Raw genomic sequence first — 21223 nt, forward strand, 5'->3', positions numbered from 1 at the left:
AGGGCTTCCCCAGATTGAGAGAATGATCTCATCATCATTACACAGCACTGAGACTGCCAGTACTATGGTTAGAGTCAGCCCCTAATAGCTAGAGATCAGTAATAGGATTCTTAGAATAAAAAGGGCTTCCCCAGATTGAGAGAATGATGTGATCATCATAACACAGCACTGATGTTGCCAGTACTATGGACAGAGTGAGCCCCTCATGACTAGAGTTCAGATCAGATCAGAGAGTATGATAAATTAAAATGTAATAAAAAAATATTGCAGAAACAAAAATACTCTTTAAAAACAATAAAAAACAATGTAGAACTACTCCTCTGCATGTTTAGAGCAAGTCTTTAAATTCTGAAATATAAAAAAACAGCTTTTTCATCTGGAAACAATATTGGTCTGGTCACTCTCTCTGCTCCATTTTCATTTTAGGGGGATTAAGGAAGGTTCTGTTTTTCTTCTCTTTTTTACCTTTTGTCTGGAAAGTTCGCCAACTATCTACTCTACTATCTCGACTCTCCTCAAAGTTTTTCTGCCATTCCCATTCTCTTTTTACCTTTTCCTGTGCTTCTATTTCCTCTTCTCTTTTCCTCTTCCTTTCATGCATTTCTTTAGCTTCTCTTTCTTTCCTCTTGAGTTCCAACTCTGCAAACAACTTCATTGTTTGCTTATAAACAGCTTGTTTAAACACTACTGGGTCATCTTCTTCTACTACTGTTGGTTTCCCCTCTTTCTTCAAATGTTTTTTCTTTTCTTTTACTATGTGGTCAATGTATTCCTTTCCTGCTTGAATAACATCCAAAACACGTTTCTTCTGTTCTACCTCCAGCAAAGACTTGTACGCTTTGTCAACAGCTTCAAATGCTTTCTGAGCTCTTTCAACATCATCTTGATATCTGAAATTGATGTAACATACTTTGGTTAGATTGAGCCCCTAATGACTAGAGATCAGTAATATGATTTTTAGAATAAAAAGGGCTCCCCTGATTGAAAGAATGATGTGATCATCATAACACAGCACTGAGATGGCCAATACTATGGTTAGAGTCAGACCCTAATGACGAGAGATCAGTAATAGATAGGATTCTTTAAAAAAAGGGGGCACCGCCCGATGAAGAGAATGATGTGATAATCATAACACAGCACTGAGACAGCCAGTACTATGGTTAGAGAGAGCCCCTAATGACTAGAGATCAGTATAAGGATTATTTGAATAAAAGGGGCTCCCCCAGATTGAGAGAATAATGTGATCATCATAACACGGCACTGAGATGGTCAGTACTATGGTTAGAGTGAGCCCCTAATGGTGAGAGATTAGTAATAGTATTCTTTGATGAAAAGTGGCACCCCCAGATAGAGAGAAGGATGTGATCCTCATAACACAGCAGTGAGACTGCAAATACTATGATTAGAGTGAGCCCCTAATGGCTACAGATCAGTAAGAGGATTCTGTGAATAAAAGGGGCTCCCACAGATTGAGAGAATGATGTGATCATCATAACACAGAACTGAGACTACCAGTACTATAGTTAGAGTGACCCCTAATGGCTAGACATCAATAATTGGGTTCTTTTAATAAAAGGTGCACCCCCAGATTGAGAGAATAATGTGATCATCATAACACGGCACTGAGATGGCCAATAATATGGTTAGAGTGAGCCCCTAATGGATAGAGATCATTAATAGGATTCTTTGAATTAAAGGGGCTCCCCTAGATTCAGAAAATGATGTGATCATCATAACATGGCACTGAGACTGCCAGTACTATGGTTAGAGTGAGCCCCTAATGACTAGAGATCAGTAGAAGGATTCTTTGAATAAAAGGGGCTCCCCCAGATCGAGACAATGACGTGATCATCATAACACAGCACTGAGACTGCCAATGCTACGGTTACAGTGAGGCCCTAATGGCTAGAGGTCAGTAATATGATTATTTTAATAAAAGGGGCTCCCCCAGATTGAGAGAATGATGTAATCATCATACCACAGAACTGAGACTCCCAATTCTATCATAAGAGTGAGTCCCTAATGGCTAGACATCAGTAATGGGGTTCTTTGAATAACAGGGGCTCCACCAGATTGAGGGAATGATGTGACCATCATAACACAGAACCGAGATGGCCAGTACTATGGTTAGAATGATCCCTTAATGGCAAGAGACCAGTAATAGTATTCTTTGAATAAAAGGGACTCCACCAGATAAAAAGAATGATGTGATCATCATAACACAGCAGTGAGACTGTGAATACTATGATTACAGTGAGCCCCTAATGGCTACAGATCAGTAATAGGATTCTATGAATAAAAGGGGCTCCCCCAGATCAAGAGAATGATGTGATAATCATAACACAGCACTGAGACAGCCAGTACTCTGGTTAGAGTGAGCCTGTAATGGCTAGATATCAGGAAAAGGATTCTTTGAATAAAAGTTGCTCCCCCATATCGAGAGAATGATGTGATCATCATAACACAGGACTGAGACTGCCAGTACTATGGTTGGAGTGAGTCCCAAAATGACTAGAGATCAGTAATAGGATTCTTTCAATAAAAGGGGCTCCCCGAGATCAAGTGAATGATGTGATAATCATAACACAGCACTGAGACAGCCAATACTATGGTTAGAGTGAGCCCCTAATGGCTAGACATCAATAATTGAGTTCTTTTAATAAAGGGTGCACCACCAGATCAAGAGAATGATGTGATCATCATAACACGGCACTGAGACTGCCAGTACTATAGTTAGAGTGAGCCCCTAATGACTAAAGATCAGTAATAGGATTATTTCAATAAAAGGGGCTCCCCCAGATTGAGAGAATGATGTGATCATCATAACACAGCACTCGGATGGCCAGTACTATGGTTAGAGTGAGCCCCTAATGACTAAAGATCAGTAATAGGATTCTTGCAATAAAAGGGGCTCCCCCAGATCAAGAGAATGATGTGATAATCATAACACAGCACTGAGACGGCAATACTATGGTTAGAGTGAACCTCTAATGACTAAATATCAGTAATAGGATTCTTGCAATAAAAGGGGCTCCCCCAGATCAAGAGAATGATGTGATAATCATAACACAGCACTGAGACGGCCAATACTATGGTTAGAGTGAGCCCCTAATGACTAAAGATCAGTAATAGGATTCTTGCAATAAAAGGGGCTCCCCCAGATCAAGAGAATGATGTGATAATCATAGCACAGCACTGAGACGGCCAATACTATGGTGAGAGTGAGCCCTTAATGACTAGAGATCAGTTACGGGATTCTTTGAATAAAAGGGGCTGCCCCTGCTCGAGAGAATCATGTGATCATCAAAACATGGTACTGAGACAGCCAGTACTATGGTTAGAGTGGGACCCTAATGACTAGAGATCAGTACTAGGATCCTATGAATAAAAGCGGCTCCCCCAGATCAAGAGAATGATATGATCATCATAAGACAGCACTGAGACTGCCAATATTATGGTAGAGTAATCTCCTAATGGCTAGAGATCACTAATAGGATTCTTTGAATAACAGGGGCTCCCTCAGATCGAGAGAATAATGTGGACATTATAACAAAGCACAGAGATGGCCAATGCTATGGTAAGAGTCAGCCCCTAATGGCTAGAGATTAGTAATAGGATTCTTTGAATAAAAGGGGCTCCCCCAGATCGAGGGAATTGTGTGATCACCATAACATAGCACTGAGACTGACAATACTATGGTTAGAGTGAGCCACTAATGGCTAGAAATCAGTAATTGGATTCATTGAAAACAAGAGGCACCCTCAGATCGAGAGAATGATGTGATCATCATAACAGGGCACTGAGACGGCAAATAATATGCTTAGAGTGAGCCCCTAATGGCTAGAGATCAGTAATAGGATTCTTTGAATAAAAGGGGCTTCCCCAGATCGGGAGAATGATGTGATCATCATAACACAGCACTGAGACTGCCAATACTATGGTGAGACTGAGCCCCTAATGACTAAAGATCAGTAATAGGATCCTATGAATAAAAGGGGCTCCCCCAGTTCGAGAGGATGATGTGACCATTATAACACAGCAATGAGATGGCCAGTACTATGGTTAGAGTGAACCCCTAATGGCTTGAGATCAGTAAAAAGGATTCTTTGAATAAAAGGGGCACCCCAGATCGAGAAAATGATGTGATCATCATAACACCACACTGAGACTGCCAATACTATGGTAGAGTGATCCCCTCATGGCTAGAGATCAGTAATATGATTCTTTGAATAAAAGGGGCTCCCCAGATTGAGAGAATGATGTCATCAGCATAACACAACACTGAGACTGCCAATACTATGGTTAGAGTGAGACCCTAAGGGCTAGAGATCAGTGATAGGACTCTGAATTATAGGGACTCCCCCAGATTGAGCGAAGAATGTCATCATCATAGCACAGAACTCAGACGGCCAATTCTAAGGTTAGAGTGAGCCCCTAATGACTAGAGATCAGTAATAGGATTTCTTTAATAAAAGCAATTCCCCCAGATCGAGAGAATGATGTGATCATCATAACACAGCACTGAGACAGCCAGTACTATGGTTAGAGTGGGACCCTAATGACTAGAGATCAGTACTAGGATCCTATGAATAAAAGCGGCTCCCCCAGATCAAGAGAATGATATGATCATCATAAGACAGCACTGAGGCTGCCAATATTATGGTAGAATAATCTCCTAATGGCTAGAGATCACTAATAGGATTCTTTGAATAACAGGGGCTCCCTCAGATCGAGAGAATAATGTGGACATCATAACAAAGCACAGAGATGGCCAATGCTATGGTAAGAGTCAGCCCCTAATGGCTAGAGATTAGTAATAGGATTCTTTGAATAAAAGGGGCTCCCCCAGATCGAGAGAATTGTGTGATCACCATAGCATAGCACTGAGACTGACAATACTATGGTTAGAGTGAGCCACTAATGGCTAGAAATCAGTAATTGGATTCTTTGAAAACAAGAGGCACCCCCATATCGAGAGAATGATGTGATCATCATAACAGGGCACTGAGATGGCAAATAATATGCTTAGAGTGAGCCCCTAATGGCTAGAGATCAGTAATAGGATTCTTTGAATAAAAGGGGCTTCCCCAGATCGGGAGAATGATGTGATCCTCATAACACAGCACTGAGACTGCCAATACTATGGTGGGAGTGAGCCCCTAATGACTAAAGATCAGTAATATGATCCTATGAATAAAAGGGGCTCACCCATTTCGAGAGGATGATGTGATCATCATAACACAGCAATGAGATGTCCAGTACTATGGTTAGAGTGAACCCCTAATGACTTGAGATCAGTAAAAAGGATTCTTTGAATAAAAGGGGCACCCCAGATCGAGAAAATGATGTGATCATCATAACACCACACTGAGACTGCCAATACTATGGTAGAGTGATCCCCTTATGGCTAGAGATCAGTCATAGGATTCTTTGAATAAAAGGGGCTCCCTCAGATCGATAGAATAATGTGAACATCATAACAAAGCAGTGAGATGGCCAATACTATGGTAAGAGTCAGCCCCTAATGGCTAGAGATCAGTAATAGGATTCTTTGAATAAAAGGGGCTCCCCCAGATTGAGAGAATGATGTCATCAGCATAACACAGGACTGAGACTGCCAATACTATGGTTAGAGTGAGACCCTAAGGGCTAGAGATCAGTGATAGGACTCTTTGAATTAAAGGGACTCCCCCAGATTGAGCGAAGAATGTCATCATCATAGCACAGAACTCAGATGGCCAATTCTAAGGTTAGAGTGAGCCCCTAATGACTAGAGATCAGTAATAGGATTCCTTTAATAAAAGCAGATCCCTCAGATCGAGAGAATGATGTGATCATCATAACACAGCACTGAGACTGCCAGTACTATGGTTAGAGTGGGACCCTAATGACTAGAGATCAGTAATTGGGTTATTTTAATAAAGGGTGCACCACCAGATCGAGAGAATGATGTGATCATCATAACACGGCACTGAGACTGCCAGTACTATAGTTAGAGTGAGCCCCAAATGACTAAAGATCAGTAATAGGATTCTTTCAATAAAAGGGGCTCCCCCAGATCGAGAGAATGATGTGATCATCATAACACAGCACTCAGATGGCCAGTACTATGGCTAGAGTGAGCCCCTAATGACTAAAGATCAGTAGAAGGATTTTTCGAATAAATGGGGCTCCCCCAGATCGAGACAATGATGTGATCATCATAAGACAGCACTGAAACTCCCAATACTATCATTACAGTGAGTCCCTAATGGCTAGAGGTCAGTAATAGGATTATTTGAATAAAAGGGGTTACCAAAGATCGAGAGAATTATATGATCATCATAACACAGCACTGAGACTGCCAGTACTATGGTTAGAGTGAACCCCTAATGACTAAATATCAGTAATAGGATTCTTGCAATAAAATGGGCTCCTCCAGATCAAGAGAATGATGTGATAATCATAACACAGCACTGAGACAGCAATACTATGGTTAGAGTGACCCCCTAATGACTAAAGATCAGTAATAGGATTCTTTCAATAAAAGGGGCTCCCCCAGATCGAGAGAGTGATGTGATCATCATAACACATCACTGAGACTCCCAATACTTTGGTGAGAGTGAGCCCCTAATGACTAGAGATCAGTAACAGGATTCTTTGAATAAAAGGGGCTGCCCCTGCTCGACAGAATCATGTGATCATCAAAACACGGTACTGAGACTGCCAGTACTATGGTTAGAGTGAGCCCCTAATGACTAGAGATCAGTAATAGGATCCTATGAATAAAAGTGGCACCCCCAGATCGAGAGAATGATGTGATCATTATAACAGGGCACTGAGATTGCAAATAATATGCTTAGAGTGAGCCCCTAATGGCTAGAGATCAGTAATAGGATTCTTTGAATAAAAGGGGCTTCCCCAGATCGGGAGAATGATGTGATCATCATAACACCACACTGAGACTGCCAATACTATGGTAGAGTGATCCCCTTATGGCTAGAGATCAGTAATAGGATTCTTTGAATAAAAGGGGCTCCCTCAGATCGAGAGAATAATGTGGACATCATAACAAAGCAGTGAGATGGCCAATACTATGGTAAGAGTCAGCCCCTAATGGCTAGAGATCAGTAATAGGATTCTTTGAATAAAAGGGGCTCCCCAGATTGAGAGAATGATGTCATCAGCATAACACAACACTGAGACTGCCAATACTATGGTTAGAGTGAGACCCTAAGGGCTAGAGATCAGTGATAGGACTCTTTGAATTAAAGGGACTCCCCCAGATCGAGCGAAGAATGTCATCATCATAGCACAGAACTCAGACAGCCAATTCTAAGGTTAGAGTGAGCCCCTAATGACTAGAGATCAGTAATAGGATTCCTTTAATAAAGGCAGATCCCCCAGATCGAGAGAATGATGTGATCATCATAACACAGCTATATTGTCGAATCCATATGTTCAAATTTTTAAAATTTGAATGTGTTAACGGAGATCTCCGTTCAGTGCGAAAAGAGAAGATTTCTCTTTACTGCACTGTAGTGCAGTCTTGGAGTTGGTATATTTAAAGAGTGGGGGTGGGGGGTGCAGGGGGGCTTACAACCATTAGGTAGGTTTTTTCTGTTTTTTATTTTTTTTTTGCAGAACTCTCAAACTTTGTGTGCTAGCAATAATATTTTGTGCAACATGTAATTTGTACATAATATATTTTGTACTAGCCTAGACAAATCTTCCAGCATAAAAGAGCTGTCAAAAAACAAATTGAAGGTCATGCTGCTAAACACTAGGAACCTTAACCTGAAAATGCACTAACTGGAGGCTCTCCTTACACTGGAAGATAATGACATCTATGCAGTCATGGAAACTTGGCTCAAGGCTACAGAGAGCACCCTTGCCTTACCAGGCTATACCTCATTCTAAACATTCCAACCCCAAAATGAGGTCGGGAAGACTAAGGGTGGTGGATTCAGTATTTTTGTTAAAGAAAAAAAAAAATAATCTATGTGGTTTCCCCGAAGTCTCAGACAACCTACTAAACAAGTATAATGGATCCAAAAACAAAACAGTGTAAGAAACGTCTCTGTGTGGAAGATTTTCAGTCCATATATCTCTAGTTAATCACTGTATATTAATCAGATCAGACAATAGTAGTAGAAGTAGCAAACTTAAACTCGTCTTAAGTAAAAATATATATATATATATATATATATATATATATATATATATATATATATATAAAATATGAAATAGTGTACAGAATTACTAAGTATTCAAAAGTAATCCAAGCAAGACAGGCAGTCTGTTTCCAGTCAAAAATCCTTTATTAAGTACACAGACAAGCGATCCAAGTAAAACAAAATTAACAGAGCAATAGTTTCCTCACAAGCTTTCTAAATATATATATATATATATATATATATATATATATATATATATATATATATATATATATACTTTTTATCAGGGAAGGGAGTGGTTTATTGTGCTGTAAAACAAAGTGTTTTATTTTCATTAAAGACATGCACGCCTCCAGACTGGTTTGCCAGCATGATGCACTAGAACTACTCTGGGTGCAACTCACAATTGGCAAGCCACCCATCCAAGTTATAGCCAGCTGTAGACCTCCATCCATGACTCAGGACACCCACTCCTACCTGGACCTACTTGACTCCATCAAGGTACCCCTTAACACCCTGATCCTTGGTGAATTCAACTACTCCACCATAGACTGGGTGAACTATTCCGGCTCTTATGCACTTACCCAATGATTTCTTGACTTCATCAGTCCTAACACACTAGACCAGCTTGTCTCATCCCCCACAAAAGGAGATAACATTCTAGACTTGGTCCTCACCAACATGGGCAACCACTGCACCACCCCGATAGTTAGTTCTTCCCTGGTGAGCTCAGACCATGAGTCTGTCTCATTTGAAGTTTCTATCCTATCCAACACCACCCCCACAAGCTGTAACCAGGCTCAGAAATTTCTCAAAAGCTGATTACAACCTTCTAAGGGAGGGTATCAGTAGCTTCACACCACCACCCCCTTCAGAGGATGCAGACAACTATGCTGAACAGTATAACAAATGCAAAAAGTAACAAACAAGTGAAAACAAAAACCAGAAGACAAATTTACCCTGTACTTGTGAACGCCAAGGGAATTCTTGTATAGTCCACACTTGTAAATTCTCCACACTCAAATGGCTGCTGTAGACAGAATCCAGGATAAAATCAGTTATGTTAGATGCTAAATAAATGTCCACAAAGAGGTCTTATGCGACAAAATATCCATATGAATCAAGTAGTAAAAAAGTTTTCTCCAAAAGCTTTATTGAACCAATACTGTGAAACGCTTTTCATCCCACTAATAGTGGGACTTCTTCAGACAAACAGATTCTGACAAAAACCAAGGTTTAAATACTGGTTTTGGCGCCAAAAAGGTGCCGTTGCTAGGTTACAGTTCTGTGCTTCAATTTGTTAAAGGTATAGTGTCCTAACAACTAATGAAGTGAATCTATGAATGAATTTAAAACAAAATCAACAAAACTTCAGAACCATTAAAAAGATTAAAAGCATCGCTAAGATGTCATTATTACAGTATCTAAATAAATACTAAATATAAAACAAAAAGCAAAAGGGACGAAAAGCGCTTCACAGTATTGGTTCAATAAAGCTTTTGGAGAAATCTTTTTTACTACTTGATTCATATGGATATTTTGTCGCATAGGACCTCTTTGTGGACATTTATTTAGCATCTAACATAACTGATTTTATCCTGGATTCTGTCTACAGCAGCCATTTGAGTGTGGAGAATTTACAAGTGTGGACTATACAAGAATTCCCTTGGCGTTCACAAGTACAGGGTAAATTTGTCTTCTGGTTTTTGTTTTCACATGCTGAACAGTATGCCAGAGCAGTATACAAGCACCTGTACAAGTGCATGGACTCAGCAATACCCAACAGAACTAAAACCTGCTCCTGAAGGAAATACAAGCCTCTCTGGCAGACATCCTCTATCAACAGGCTTTACAACAAAAGGAAGAAACTGTTGTCCAAAGGTAAAAAGGCACAAATTCCCTATTGGAAAAACTCCCTCCTTAGCCTCAACAAGTAAATTGGATCACTAGTGAAAATCTCCAAAGCCAATTATGAATTGAAACTAGCCTCCAAAACAAAGGGTAACCAAAAAGCCTTTTTCAGTTACACAGGAACCTCCATGGCAAAGCCCAGGTTTGTTCCAAATTAGTTCTTAGTGGTATCACTTACACTGATCCTGTTGACTTAGCCAACCTGCTAGCAGATAATTGACTTAGCTAACCTGCTAGCAGATAGATTCAGTGCAAACTTCACCCCCCATCCCCCAAGGCCCATTTGACATCCCCAGTACTTGTCCTGCAACTCACATCTCCATAGATCAAGTGTTAAAGGCCCTATCCAAGGCAAAGAATACAGCTTCCAAAGGACCTGATAGCATCCCAGGCTGTATTGTGCACCATCTCCAGCAAGAACTAGCTTCGCCATTGAGCACCCTATTCAACCATAATCTAAGTACAGGCTTTATTCCAGCAGAGTGGGGAACTGCCATTGTCATCCCCTTGCACAAAGGTGGTGCCACTACTGACCCTGGAAACTATCACCCCAATAGCTTGACAAGTCTGATCTGTAAGGCCATGGAACGTATTATTATGGACCTCATAAACAAGGACATAGGCAATCTCCAAGCACTTGACCCCACCTAGTTCGGATTTGTCAAGGGCAGATCTTGCCTGTTGAACCTGGTTGACTTTTTTGAGACTGTCACCAAGGCCCTGGATGAGAGAAAGTCAGTACATACAGCTTACCTTGACTTGGCCAAAGCTTTTGACACAACCCCCCCACCACTCAGGCATCATCGAAAAGGTAACACAAGTTGGCATAAATCCCTATCTCATCAGGTGGGTGGCCAACTGGCTCACTGATAGGACCCACAAAGTCAAAATAGGTACCTCTACCTCCAACAGCAGACCTGTCACTAGTGGTGCTCACCAGAGATCTGTCCTGGGACCCATACTGTTTGGCATCTACGTCTCAGAGACCCAGGCAAAGGCAAAAGGTCTGAGGCTGACCAAGTTTGCAGATGACTGTAAGTCAGGTGCTGTCATTGACTCCCAGATGATGTTAACATACTACAAGAGGGTCTTACAGCAACAAATGATGGGTGCCAAAGTCATGGCCTTAAGATAAACACAAAAACATGTGTTATCATACCATTTGGCAAAAACATGGCCCCAACTGTTTACCACATCAACAGCAACCCCCTAAGCATACAACCTGTGGTGAGAGACCTTGGTACACAGGTTGACAACACTCACACATTCAGCCATCATATAGCGGCAGTGGTCAGAAAGGGATTGCATCCAGAAAAAAAGGAGGTTTTTACCTCTCTGTACTCCTCCCTCATTAGGCCAATAATTGAGTACAATGCCTCATTTGGTATGTACCTCTCCAAACACCTGCACCAACTGGAAAGGCCACAGAAATATATCACAAAGAGAAACCATGGCCTCCGATGCCTGTCCTATGTGGACAGGCTCAAATCACTATCACTCTACTTGGTATTGTACAGATTGCTCAGAGATGATCTGTGTCTTGCCTAAAAGGCAATCTCAGACCCCGCCCTATTAGAGATGTTCCATATTCGTAAGTCTGACTCCTCGCACATTACCCAATCGAAAGGCCTAAATCTAATATGCAACATTAACAAAACCTGCTGGTAAGGCAGGTTTGTCTCCCAGAGGCTGCCCCATCTGTGGAATAGACTCCTCATACACATCAAGCAAAGTCCGTCATTGACCCTCTTCAAGTGCAACCTTGATGAGTGGAAGGGAAACCACAGATTTTCACAGGGTTTCCACCTGTGTCCCTCATTGACAGGGGTAATAGATGCTGACTGAGGTTTCTTTTTTGGGGATAAACTCTTGGCTAGGCTTGTAAGGGCCCCAGGGCCATTAGCCTAGTAATCTCTTATGATCCTATGATAAGAATATGCAGAAATAATAGAAGGTAAACTAGATCCTTGCATCTGTGACTGCAAATGTCAGCTACCAGGGAAAAATTAGGGCCAAAAACAGAAAAAGCCGTCATGACCACATGGATGAGGGTTGTATTACATTCTCCTATCTACTTGGTTACGGGGAACAAATGGGCGTTCATGGTAGTGGCTAAATGGTCAGCAGGCATGAAAGAGGAAAAGATACAAAACAAATCATCTGTCACTCAACACACCAAACAACTCTCATATCATTCAGGGGATTTCACAGGTGTGAATTAATTTCTAAGGTAAATCATCACAGAACTTTTCTTGATAATAGGTACATAATGAAGAAGAGGACATCTGCTGTTATTCACCCCTTTTGTTACCATCTAAGGGATGCACTCATCTGTATCAAACATTTTCTGGCCTTACTAGACGTGGCTGTAATCACTCAAGTCTTGGTTTCCTTACACCGTAACTACTGCAGCTACCCCTTGTACCTGGGGCTCCCTGACATACAGGTCATGTAGAACTCTGACACATGGCTAGTGGTAAATATTGCTTCCTCCTGTTGCATCACAATGGTGACACTAACACTAAACTGGTAAAGCTAACACTACCAGCCTATATAGTCATGGATGGTATACAAATGTCTTCTGCCACTGTATTTAACTTTACACAGCTTGGGTTTCCCATTTCTTTAACAATTAATTATCCTATATCATCACCTGTACCCTTTATTCTACCAGTTTGAGGCTAATAGAGGTTTCAGAAATGCAGCTTGAATTTGCCATGATTTCTTCCTTTTCATATAAGTGCTGTATCTGTGGAACTTACTGTCTCAGTATCTTGCAGAATTGCTCACAGTAGACAGCTTTAAGAACTCTCTAAAGCCCTATTTGTTTCATTTGGGCATTTTAATCTTCAGCAGTATTTATTTATTTATTTACGTATTGTTTATTACAGATGTGTTATGTTTTCAATTTACTGAACTTTTTAATCCAGTTATAAATCCATTTCTGTGTTTCCTGAGATGTTCTTTGTTGTTTTTTGTACATTTTATATGCTTAGTCATAAGTGTATAAATAAGTTTTAATTTGAACTGAATTTGAGACATCAGGCATCAGCAATCTGATATCCTATAGAGGCATACTAAGTGAAAGACTGAGGGCCTGCAGTCACCTCAGGACATCCCCTTGTGATTGCTGGCTAAGGGACTGTAGAAACACTTATCACAAGTTCAGTAATGATGTAAATACCCTTGTTGCATCGGTGTTAGGGATATGAATTTTTCTCTCCAGGGGAAGAACATTTGGGGCAATGGTTCACTAAGAAAAGATTGTCCTGGAATGGGCTCACAATATGTCTGAAAATATGAGTACTAAACTGACATAAGACACACCAACCTGTGTTATTAGAGTGAATGTTCGAATATGGTAAAAACAGGCTTCTCATTACATTATTTAAGTAGCTGCCCTTCAGATGGTAAGACAAAGAAGGATTTTCACAAACGTAAAAAAATGAACAAGCACAGGAATCTGTCTAGTTCTAACCTCCGCAACATGAGTGTTGAGGAAAAAATAAAAAAAAAAAACAGAAAAACTAGTAGTCTTAAAACATCGATGCATACAATAATTTCCAAAAATCATGAAACCCAGGTAGTGTTCCAAAGCAACAAGCCTTTATTCATCAAAGACAAGCAATCCTCAGTAACAAAAACATCACTAGAAATACTTTACAATGTTGAACGCATCAGCTTTTATACACTTAGAAGTAAGGGTGGAAAACATATGTATTGTTTAAATTTAAACCAGCCTATTCCAGGCAAACAATATAAACAGGGCCGTAAAAGTGCATTTAAGAACGGCAAGTACCCACCCCACACACTACTACTGATTAGATCAAACTAAATCCTAGTTAAGTAAAACACTACCTATCTATTTGCAACCCACATTCCAAAATCAGGTATTAAGAAAACCATAACATACATATAAAAAACTGACTTTTAACTAAAATTACTTTCGGCTAACTAATGCAATAAAGCCTTCATCAGGTCTGTGACAAGATATAAAATCATATACATAGATAGATAAGTAAAAAGAGCTAACTAGACAGTACAAGAAAAAAAAAACACATAACAATCTAACCATAAACATTATCTAACTAGAACACTATAACTATAAATATATATCTGTGTAAGAATATCTAATAAACATCCATCCATATGTATTAGTGTACATAAAAAATAAGTTATTTACAGCTCAGAAAAAATGTCAGTGCTTTGAGTTGGAAGAAAAAACACAGTTGTCATGACAGTTTTCATGTTTACAGCCCCCCAAAAATGTGCTTATCTAATGAAAACCAGTAGAAAAAACACACAAAAATAAATACAGAAATTAAAAAAAAAATACAGAAAACAGTGGATGAAGTAAACTAGTAATGTATAAAAGTGTGCATGAGCATGCACCAGTATGCTAAATGTGGGAATTATACCAAAACTTTATGGTAATAGCAGCATGAAAAAAATGTGTGTTTTGACTACCATTTAAATCCCTAGGTGATGCAAGAGTGTACTAAATCTAACCAAATCAGAACTGAGGTTAAAGTAACTAAACATATATATTTATAGACATTATACTCATCATTTGTATGTTTGGTACCTTAAGTACAAAAAAAATACTTCCTCACAAAGTCCCTAACAAAAACCTTTACAGATTGTGTGGCAGCTTACATAAATTCAACACACTCTTAATAGAGCAATAGTAGTTTAGTCCTGTTTTTCTGAATGCATTTAATTTCAGCTGCCAGCGTAAGCCTTTTTTCATCCAAACACCACTGATGTCCCCTTCAAGCTCATCCATCTCCACACAGTCCAGACTGATAAATGTAAATCCAGAATGTCTGAGGTGTTCTAATAAGTGTTGGAATAAGGCGTTCCTCTGGAATTTACATCTGATGTCAGAAAGATGACCTGAAATCTTCCTTTCCAGTTTATTCATAGTCTTACCCACATAAAATGCAGGGCAGTCATTACACATGGCCCTACAGTATATACAGCTTTTTTCAGTGTTACACTTACCACCTGCTGAAGATTTTGCCATCTTTTTAAGATAGGAGCACTCAAATGAGTCGCACTCCATCAAGTACTCACAGAAAGTACAGTTAGGTGGCCCACAGATTGTAGTGGTCATGCCATCCTGGGGTTCCTTCATTTTCTTTTCCACATAGTTATGTATGCTTCTGCTCTTTTTATATACAAAAGTAGGGGGATCTCCTAAAACCCCCACAAGTTGCTGATTGTCAATGAGGATGGCCCAGTTCTCCTAAATAATACCTTTAACTGTATTAAAATCCCAGATATAAGTAATAATGCAATTGTCCTTACTTTTGTCTTCTTTTGGGTTAGGGTGGCCTTGTTGCATAGTTCTACCAAAAGGCCTATTCCACATAAGGTCATTAGTTTTAGATTCTCTAATGGGATCCAGGATTATAGGTTCATAGATTATTACTAGGCTAATTCCCCTTGTGGGTCATTTTAAGCCTAGCCAACTACCCCATGTGAGAATCAAACCCTGCAGCTTGTGTTTGCAAGGTAAACACCTTAACCATTATGCCAACCTCCCACCTAGATATGTGACATGTTTGATTCTTATCGTCTGGTTAAGAAATAATTTTCAAGATCATTCATATTTTTGAGAAAAGGGGCCACATCTGTGATAATGCATGCTAATCTGTAGCCTTCTGGTTTTATTACGTTGTGCTTAGTTTTTACTGGATGCATCCTGTCTCTGTGAAGTAAGTAGCTCACTCTTGTTGGCTTCCTGTACAAGTAACTAACTAACCTTCCTCTGTCTTTATCAATACTGACAGTCATATCAAGGAACTGCACTGACTCTGAGCCGATGGAAGTGGTACATTTCAGGAAGGAGGTGGAGTTACTGAGGTAGTGAATAAACTCAGTGAGTTTAGATTTCTCACCTTGCTAGACTATGAATACATCATCAATAATGTGAAGGTAGCTGGTCATAAATCTCTGATATTCACTTTGCAGCAGAAATTCTTCCTCCCACTTGCCTAAGGCTACATTGGTCAGGATAGGGACCATGCCTACATCCATGGCTATCCCCTCATTTGTTTGTAAGCCTGGCCGTTGAAACTGAAAAAAACTGTAACTCAACACCAAGTTTATTAGCTTTCCCAAGCATTCATTTTGCCCTTGTGTAGCATTCTTACTTCTGTTATACGCCTCTGTAGCTGCTTCATTACATTACATGTGGTAACACTGTGTATAGGGCTTCAGCATCAGTAGTTACCAAAATGCTTTGTTCATTCACATACACTTCTTTTATTTTTCTTAAAAAAATCAAATTAATCTAAAATAAAAGATTAGTTCTTTTCAGCAAGAGGCTGTAGAATAAAATCTAAGAATATGGCAGTGGCCTCTGATATAGAACCTCCACTTGCAATAACAGGTCTGTAAAGTGGATCTTCCCTATTCTTATGGGGTTTGGGAATCCCGAAAAAACAAGGTAATTTGAGGTGAGGAGTGTTGGGGTGAGGAGTGTTTAAATACTCAAAAAAGTTTTCACTAATAACTTCTTCATTAAACATTGTGGTTAGCTTGTCTTTCCATTCTACATATACAGATTTAACCTCCCCAAAGAAATGTTCAGAATAAAACTCGGGTGTGTTCAGCATTTTGTTTATATTTATAGTGTTCTATTTAGATAATCTTTATTGTTAGATAGCTATGTGTGCTTTTTCTTGTACTGTCTAGTTAGCTCTTTTTACTTATCTATCTATGTATATGATTTTAGTTCTTGTCACAGACCTGATGAAGGCTTTATTGCATTAGTTAGCCAAAAGCTACTGAATTTTATACATAGTGCTATAACTCATTTAGTTGTCCACCTTAGGACAAAACCTAAGTCAAGCTGGAATTATTTATCCATGACCCAATGCACAAAGTATCCCTATCTTAATGGCATTAGAGAAAAGACTATGTTATTGTCAAAGCATTGGTGATGACAGATATAAATACATTCAAGAAGACTTAGGGATGCTTTAAAAAGACTTCAGTGGTGGCTACCCAGACAATTTAAAGGGCACCATTGATGTAGACATAGTGGGTTAAACTTATTAACTGGCTGTGTGGCATAGAGGGATAAAACCCTGACTCTGATCCAGACAACCAGGGTTTGATAAGCAACCACAGCACTGGAAAAACTGGTGGGGTTGAAAAAGGAATGAAGGGGAGTAGCCTGCTCTCCTCTCTCAGGGGTAAGGCATGGATGTTTGCACACTTAGAAAACATAATTACATGCAGGCATAATTTACTGATGAAGACTGGGGGGAAATGTACGCATGCTTTCCTTGTGGGGGTTGGAGTAGCCATGTTGGCTTATGTCCTTTACAGAAGTGAGGGACAACTGAGTGCAACATATGCCTATTGCATGCCCTTCTCCACAGATCTGCCAGAGGCAAGGTACTAGCTGCACTCAACCTGCAGATTAGACAGTCAGTCTCCTGATGACGACAAGAATATTTGTGTACATATATATATATATATATATATATATATATATATATATATATATGTGGTCTTTTGACTTTTCCCGGTTAGGGGTCGCCACAGCAGAACTCCGGTCCGCTAATCATTGGCAGTAGATTTTTACATGCTGAGTTGCTGGCCCTGACGCACAACATTCAATGAAGGTACGCCCATTCACGCATGTCTCCATACAGAAGACGCTCTAGCTGAGAATCCAACAGGACAACATCTTACTGTGAGGCGACAACGCTACCGTAGCACCACCACCACAGTACATATATAATTTAGCTTTTAATTTCTGCAGTTAGGAAACTATATATATATATATATATATATATATATATATATATATATATATATATATTCTGAAGTCACATGTATCTCCTTTAGTTTCCTAACTGCAGAAATTAAAAGCTAAATTAAAACTAAAATGATAGCATTCTTACTATGCAAACATTATTGCTGAAATTGTGTGCTATAAAGAAAATACTGCTGTTTTAAAGAGGGTCTATGTTATAACAGCAAACAATCAAAAAATCCGCTTTTATATCGACCACAAAAGAACGAAAACAAAATTAGAGCGAACAGCCAGAGCAGCAAATTTTTTCCCTGGGGAAAAATTCACTTTTCCCAAAAAAAAAAAAAAAAAAAAAACACTATTTTAAGTGGGAGAGTCCCCCCCCCACACCCCCCTACTTAAATATACCAACTCCGAGATCGCACTACAGTGCCGAAAACGGCAAAGTGACGGAAGTGGCCAAGCGACTTCTTTCCCAGGGAAAGAATTTGCTTAAAAGCCGCTTCGTCATTTTTCGTTTTTGAAATTTACAGTTCGACAAAAACGCATTCGACATAATGTGTCTTCATTCTTCTGACAGGAACCCTTAAAGAGTATTTAGTATTAATGATTAACTAACTAATCTCAGTTGGTTATTTAATGAACAAGTTCCATTTTGCTGCATCACTACATTACTGTGGAAACTGAATAAGACTAATTGGTCATGAAAATATGGATTGCTGGTTTTGCATTTAAGAATCCTTAAGATTTTTATTTCACTTTAGTCTATTATTTAATACTGCTTCATTCAATGATCTTTTCACATTATGTTATATTACATCGACGCCTGATGGTCCTGCAGCTAAGCTCTGGAATGAAGGAAGCACTGCACTTGTTTCTTTGCACTCTGGTGCCATCCCATGGACATGTCACGTTACTTCACTTATGAAAAAAAGGTGCTTCCCTGAAGGATATGTCATACAGATCTATGTGAAAACATAATCTGTTATCAGGAGCATCATCTGAAGCAGTGTCTGGCACATTTCCAGATACTTCCAGGGGAAAGCAGGATGGCATGTAATGCAATACTTAAGATGAAAATAAATGTGATGCAATATAAAACAGGATAAAAGTATATACATGATCAACAAGTGGTGTGAAAAGTAAACCAAAAACAGTAAAGAAAGTAAATGCAAGGGCATACATTTACAGTTAATTTATTCTGTAAAAAAAGGCCACAAATAGCAATAATGAAACAATAAATTAAGGTGAATGTATACTTAATATCCATTGCATAAGGCAGGCAAAAGCTGTTGTGAAACCTATATTCTTTTGACAGATAGAAAACGTTAATTTCCTTCTCTAAAATGTAATTAATTAAATGTGTGAAGTCTATGAAGTGCAAATTTGTGAAATTTACCAGGTGTGAATATTTATAAACTGTAAAAACTTCAAAATCAGATTTGTGACTTCATTACAACACTTCACTTTATGATAGATACTATTTTGATTTCTATTTTCTGCTGAAACAAATAGTTTTCTATGTCAAATAAACTTAAAGCTATGTATAATGCATATTTTCATCAGCTTATTGTAAGTTTGCTGGAGAATTTAAATAGTCACCTCCCCGTGTTTATTCACATATTAAACGTTTATTATTTTGTTGTATTCATCTGTTAACTACATAACCTCATTGGGTGCACAGTGCCTCTTTTCGGGACAATGGAGCACTCTGTGGTTAGGTAACATACTCAAGAGCCACATGTCCTGGGATGTAGACACGGAATAAGTACAGAATGCCATACCAGCTCATATCCAAAATCATCCACGTTAAACTGTCACTGATGTCCTATTAAGTTACTTACAGGTAAGTATCAGAGCAATTTACTGTAGCCACCAACCGCATATGTGGTCAAACTTAACTGAATGGGAAGGGTCTTGTGTTCTGGATAAATGTTTCGTGAACAGTATTGTCAAAATCTGATCCAGCTAGCTCTGTTGGTGAATGGGGATAAAGCCATGACTATAACCTGGGTAACTTGAATTTGATTAGTGTCTTAGGAACCTGCAATAGCTGTAGTAGCGTGTCAGGAGTGAAGGGGTTGAGGTTTTTAATCTGTCGTAAGGGGGAGGGGTGGAATGCATGTCTGGAGACACACAGAGTGTACTTATTTTGCCAGTGCAGACTGGAAAACTAGACACAATATTCTTATTCAGGAGACAGGGTGATTTGCAGTCTTGCAAGCAAGAGTCTAGCACTATGCTCATTGCACACCCAGAGGAGAATAATGCTCACTGTACATGGGGGGGGGGGGGGTTGTCTTAATAGCCCAGCTCCACTATGAATGATGGCATCATTCCTTGCATCTGACTTCCCCACTCCCTCTACAATGTAGAATAAATGGTCCATAGGGCATTTTCCTGTAGGGGAACAAATGAGTCAATTGGATGTCTGACAGGGTGATTTGTTGCATAAGTATATAATGGGCCAAGAAAAAAGTGAATCAGTTTACGATACTGAAGGTTTCTGTCTTGAGTATAAAAGATGGCAGTATTATTAAGCATTTTGAATAATGTAATATGTTACTTCCCCACCATCTTCTTGCTGTGTTGAAATAAAGTGATGCCATCTTTTAATTCTTTCAAATATGGGTGGGTACTTAAGGAATATTTGTTTTAATTTGAGGTATAGGTTCATAGTTTAGTACTAAGCTAACTGCCCTTGCAAGCCATTTTAAGCCTAGCCAATTATTCTTTGTGAGATTCAAACACTGCACCTTGTGTTTGTAAGGCAAACACCTTAGTCATTAAGCCACCCTCCCAACCCAATGCTATATGTAGGCAAATTAGTCATGAACAAAACAGAATGTTCTATCTTAATTTGATGTCTGCATAGCAATTGGGTAGCACCTTCAAGACTTGCGTTTGTTCTGATGTAGATCAAAGAAAAGGGCCTGCAGTAAATTGTGCAGATTTATGAAGAGAAGTTATCCCTTTGGAGGAAAGATGAAGGAAAGAGAGAAATGTAAATAAACCAGGCATGCAAGCTTCAGTCTTTGAAGATGTGCAAGTCTCTGAGAAAATGAGCCAGTGGTTGTACGAGTCATATTTGTATTTGTTTATTTACCTAGTATGCAAACAGGCAGAGCCAGTAAGACCCTTACTGGTCAGCAAAGCAGAATTCCTTAGCAAGTCCTCAGAGTGAACATAGCCCACAGACTGTATTCCCTGCCAGGCAAACTCAGTAAGAACCAAGTGCCCAAAAGTGGTTTGTACTATGTGAGGTGAGAAAATGCTGCCTTAGGGCACACCTCCCACCCCTCAGAGAGCTGTGCCTGCTATAGCCGCACGATCATCCCTTCACTCACTGCACCAGTGAAAACTGTAGGTGTCTATACACGAA

The 21223-nt window shown here is 39.4% G+C and overlaps 1 protein-coding gene across 1 annotated transcript in view; it reads right to left on the reverse strand.

Moving 5' to 3' along the window:
* Positions 1 to 397: 397 nt before the first annotated feature.
* LOC122790670 (dnaJ homolog subfamily C member 8-like) overlaps positions 398 to 21223 on the reverse strand; it is a 59777-nt gene continuing 38951 nt past the window's right edge. Inside the window, exon 2 of the mRNA XM_044058192.1 lies at positions 398 to 890. Within this exon, the coding sequence (XP_043914127.1) occupies positions 398 to 890 (493 nt within the window). The remainder of the gene's footprint in view (positions 891 to 21223) is intronic.

The sequence above is a fragment of the Protopterus annectens genome, chromosome 16.part0 (assembly GCF_019279795.1).
Source record: "Protopterus annectens isolate FY-2018-M chromosome 16.part0, PAN1.0, whole genome shotgun sequence".
In the NCBI taxonomy this organism is placed as follows: domain Eukaryota; kingdom Metazoa; phylum Chordata; order Ceratodontiformes; family Protopteridae; genus Protopterus; species Protopterus annectens.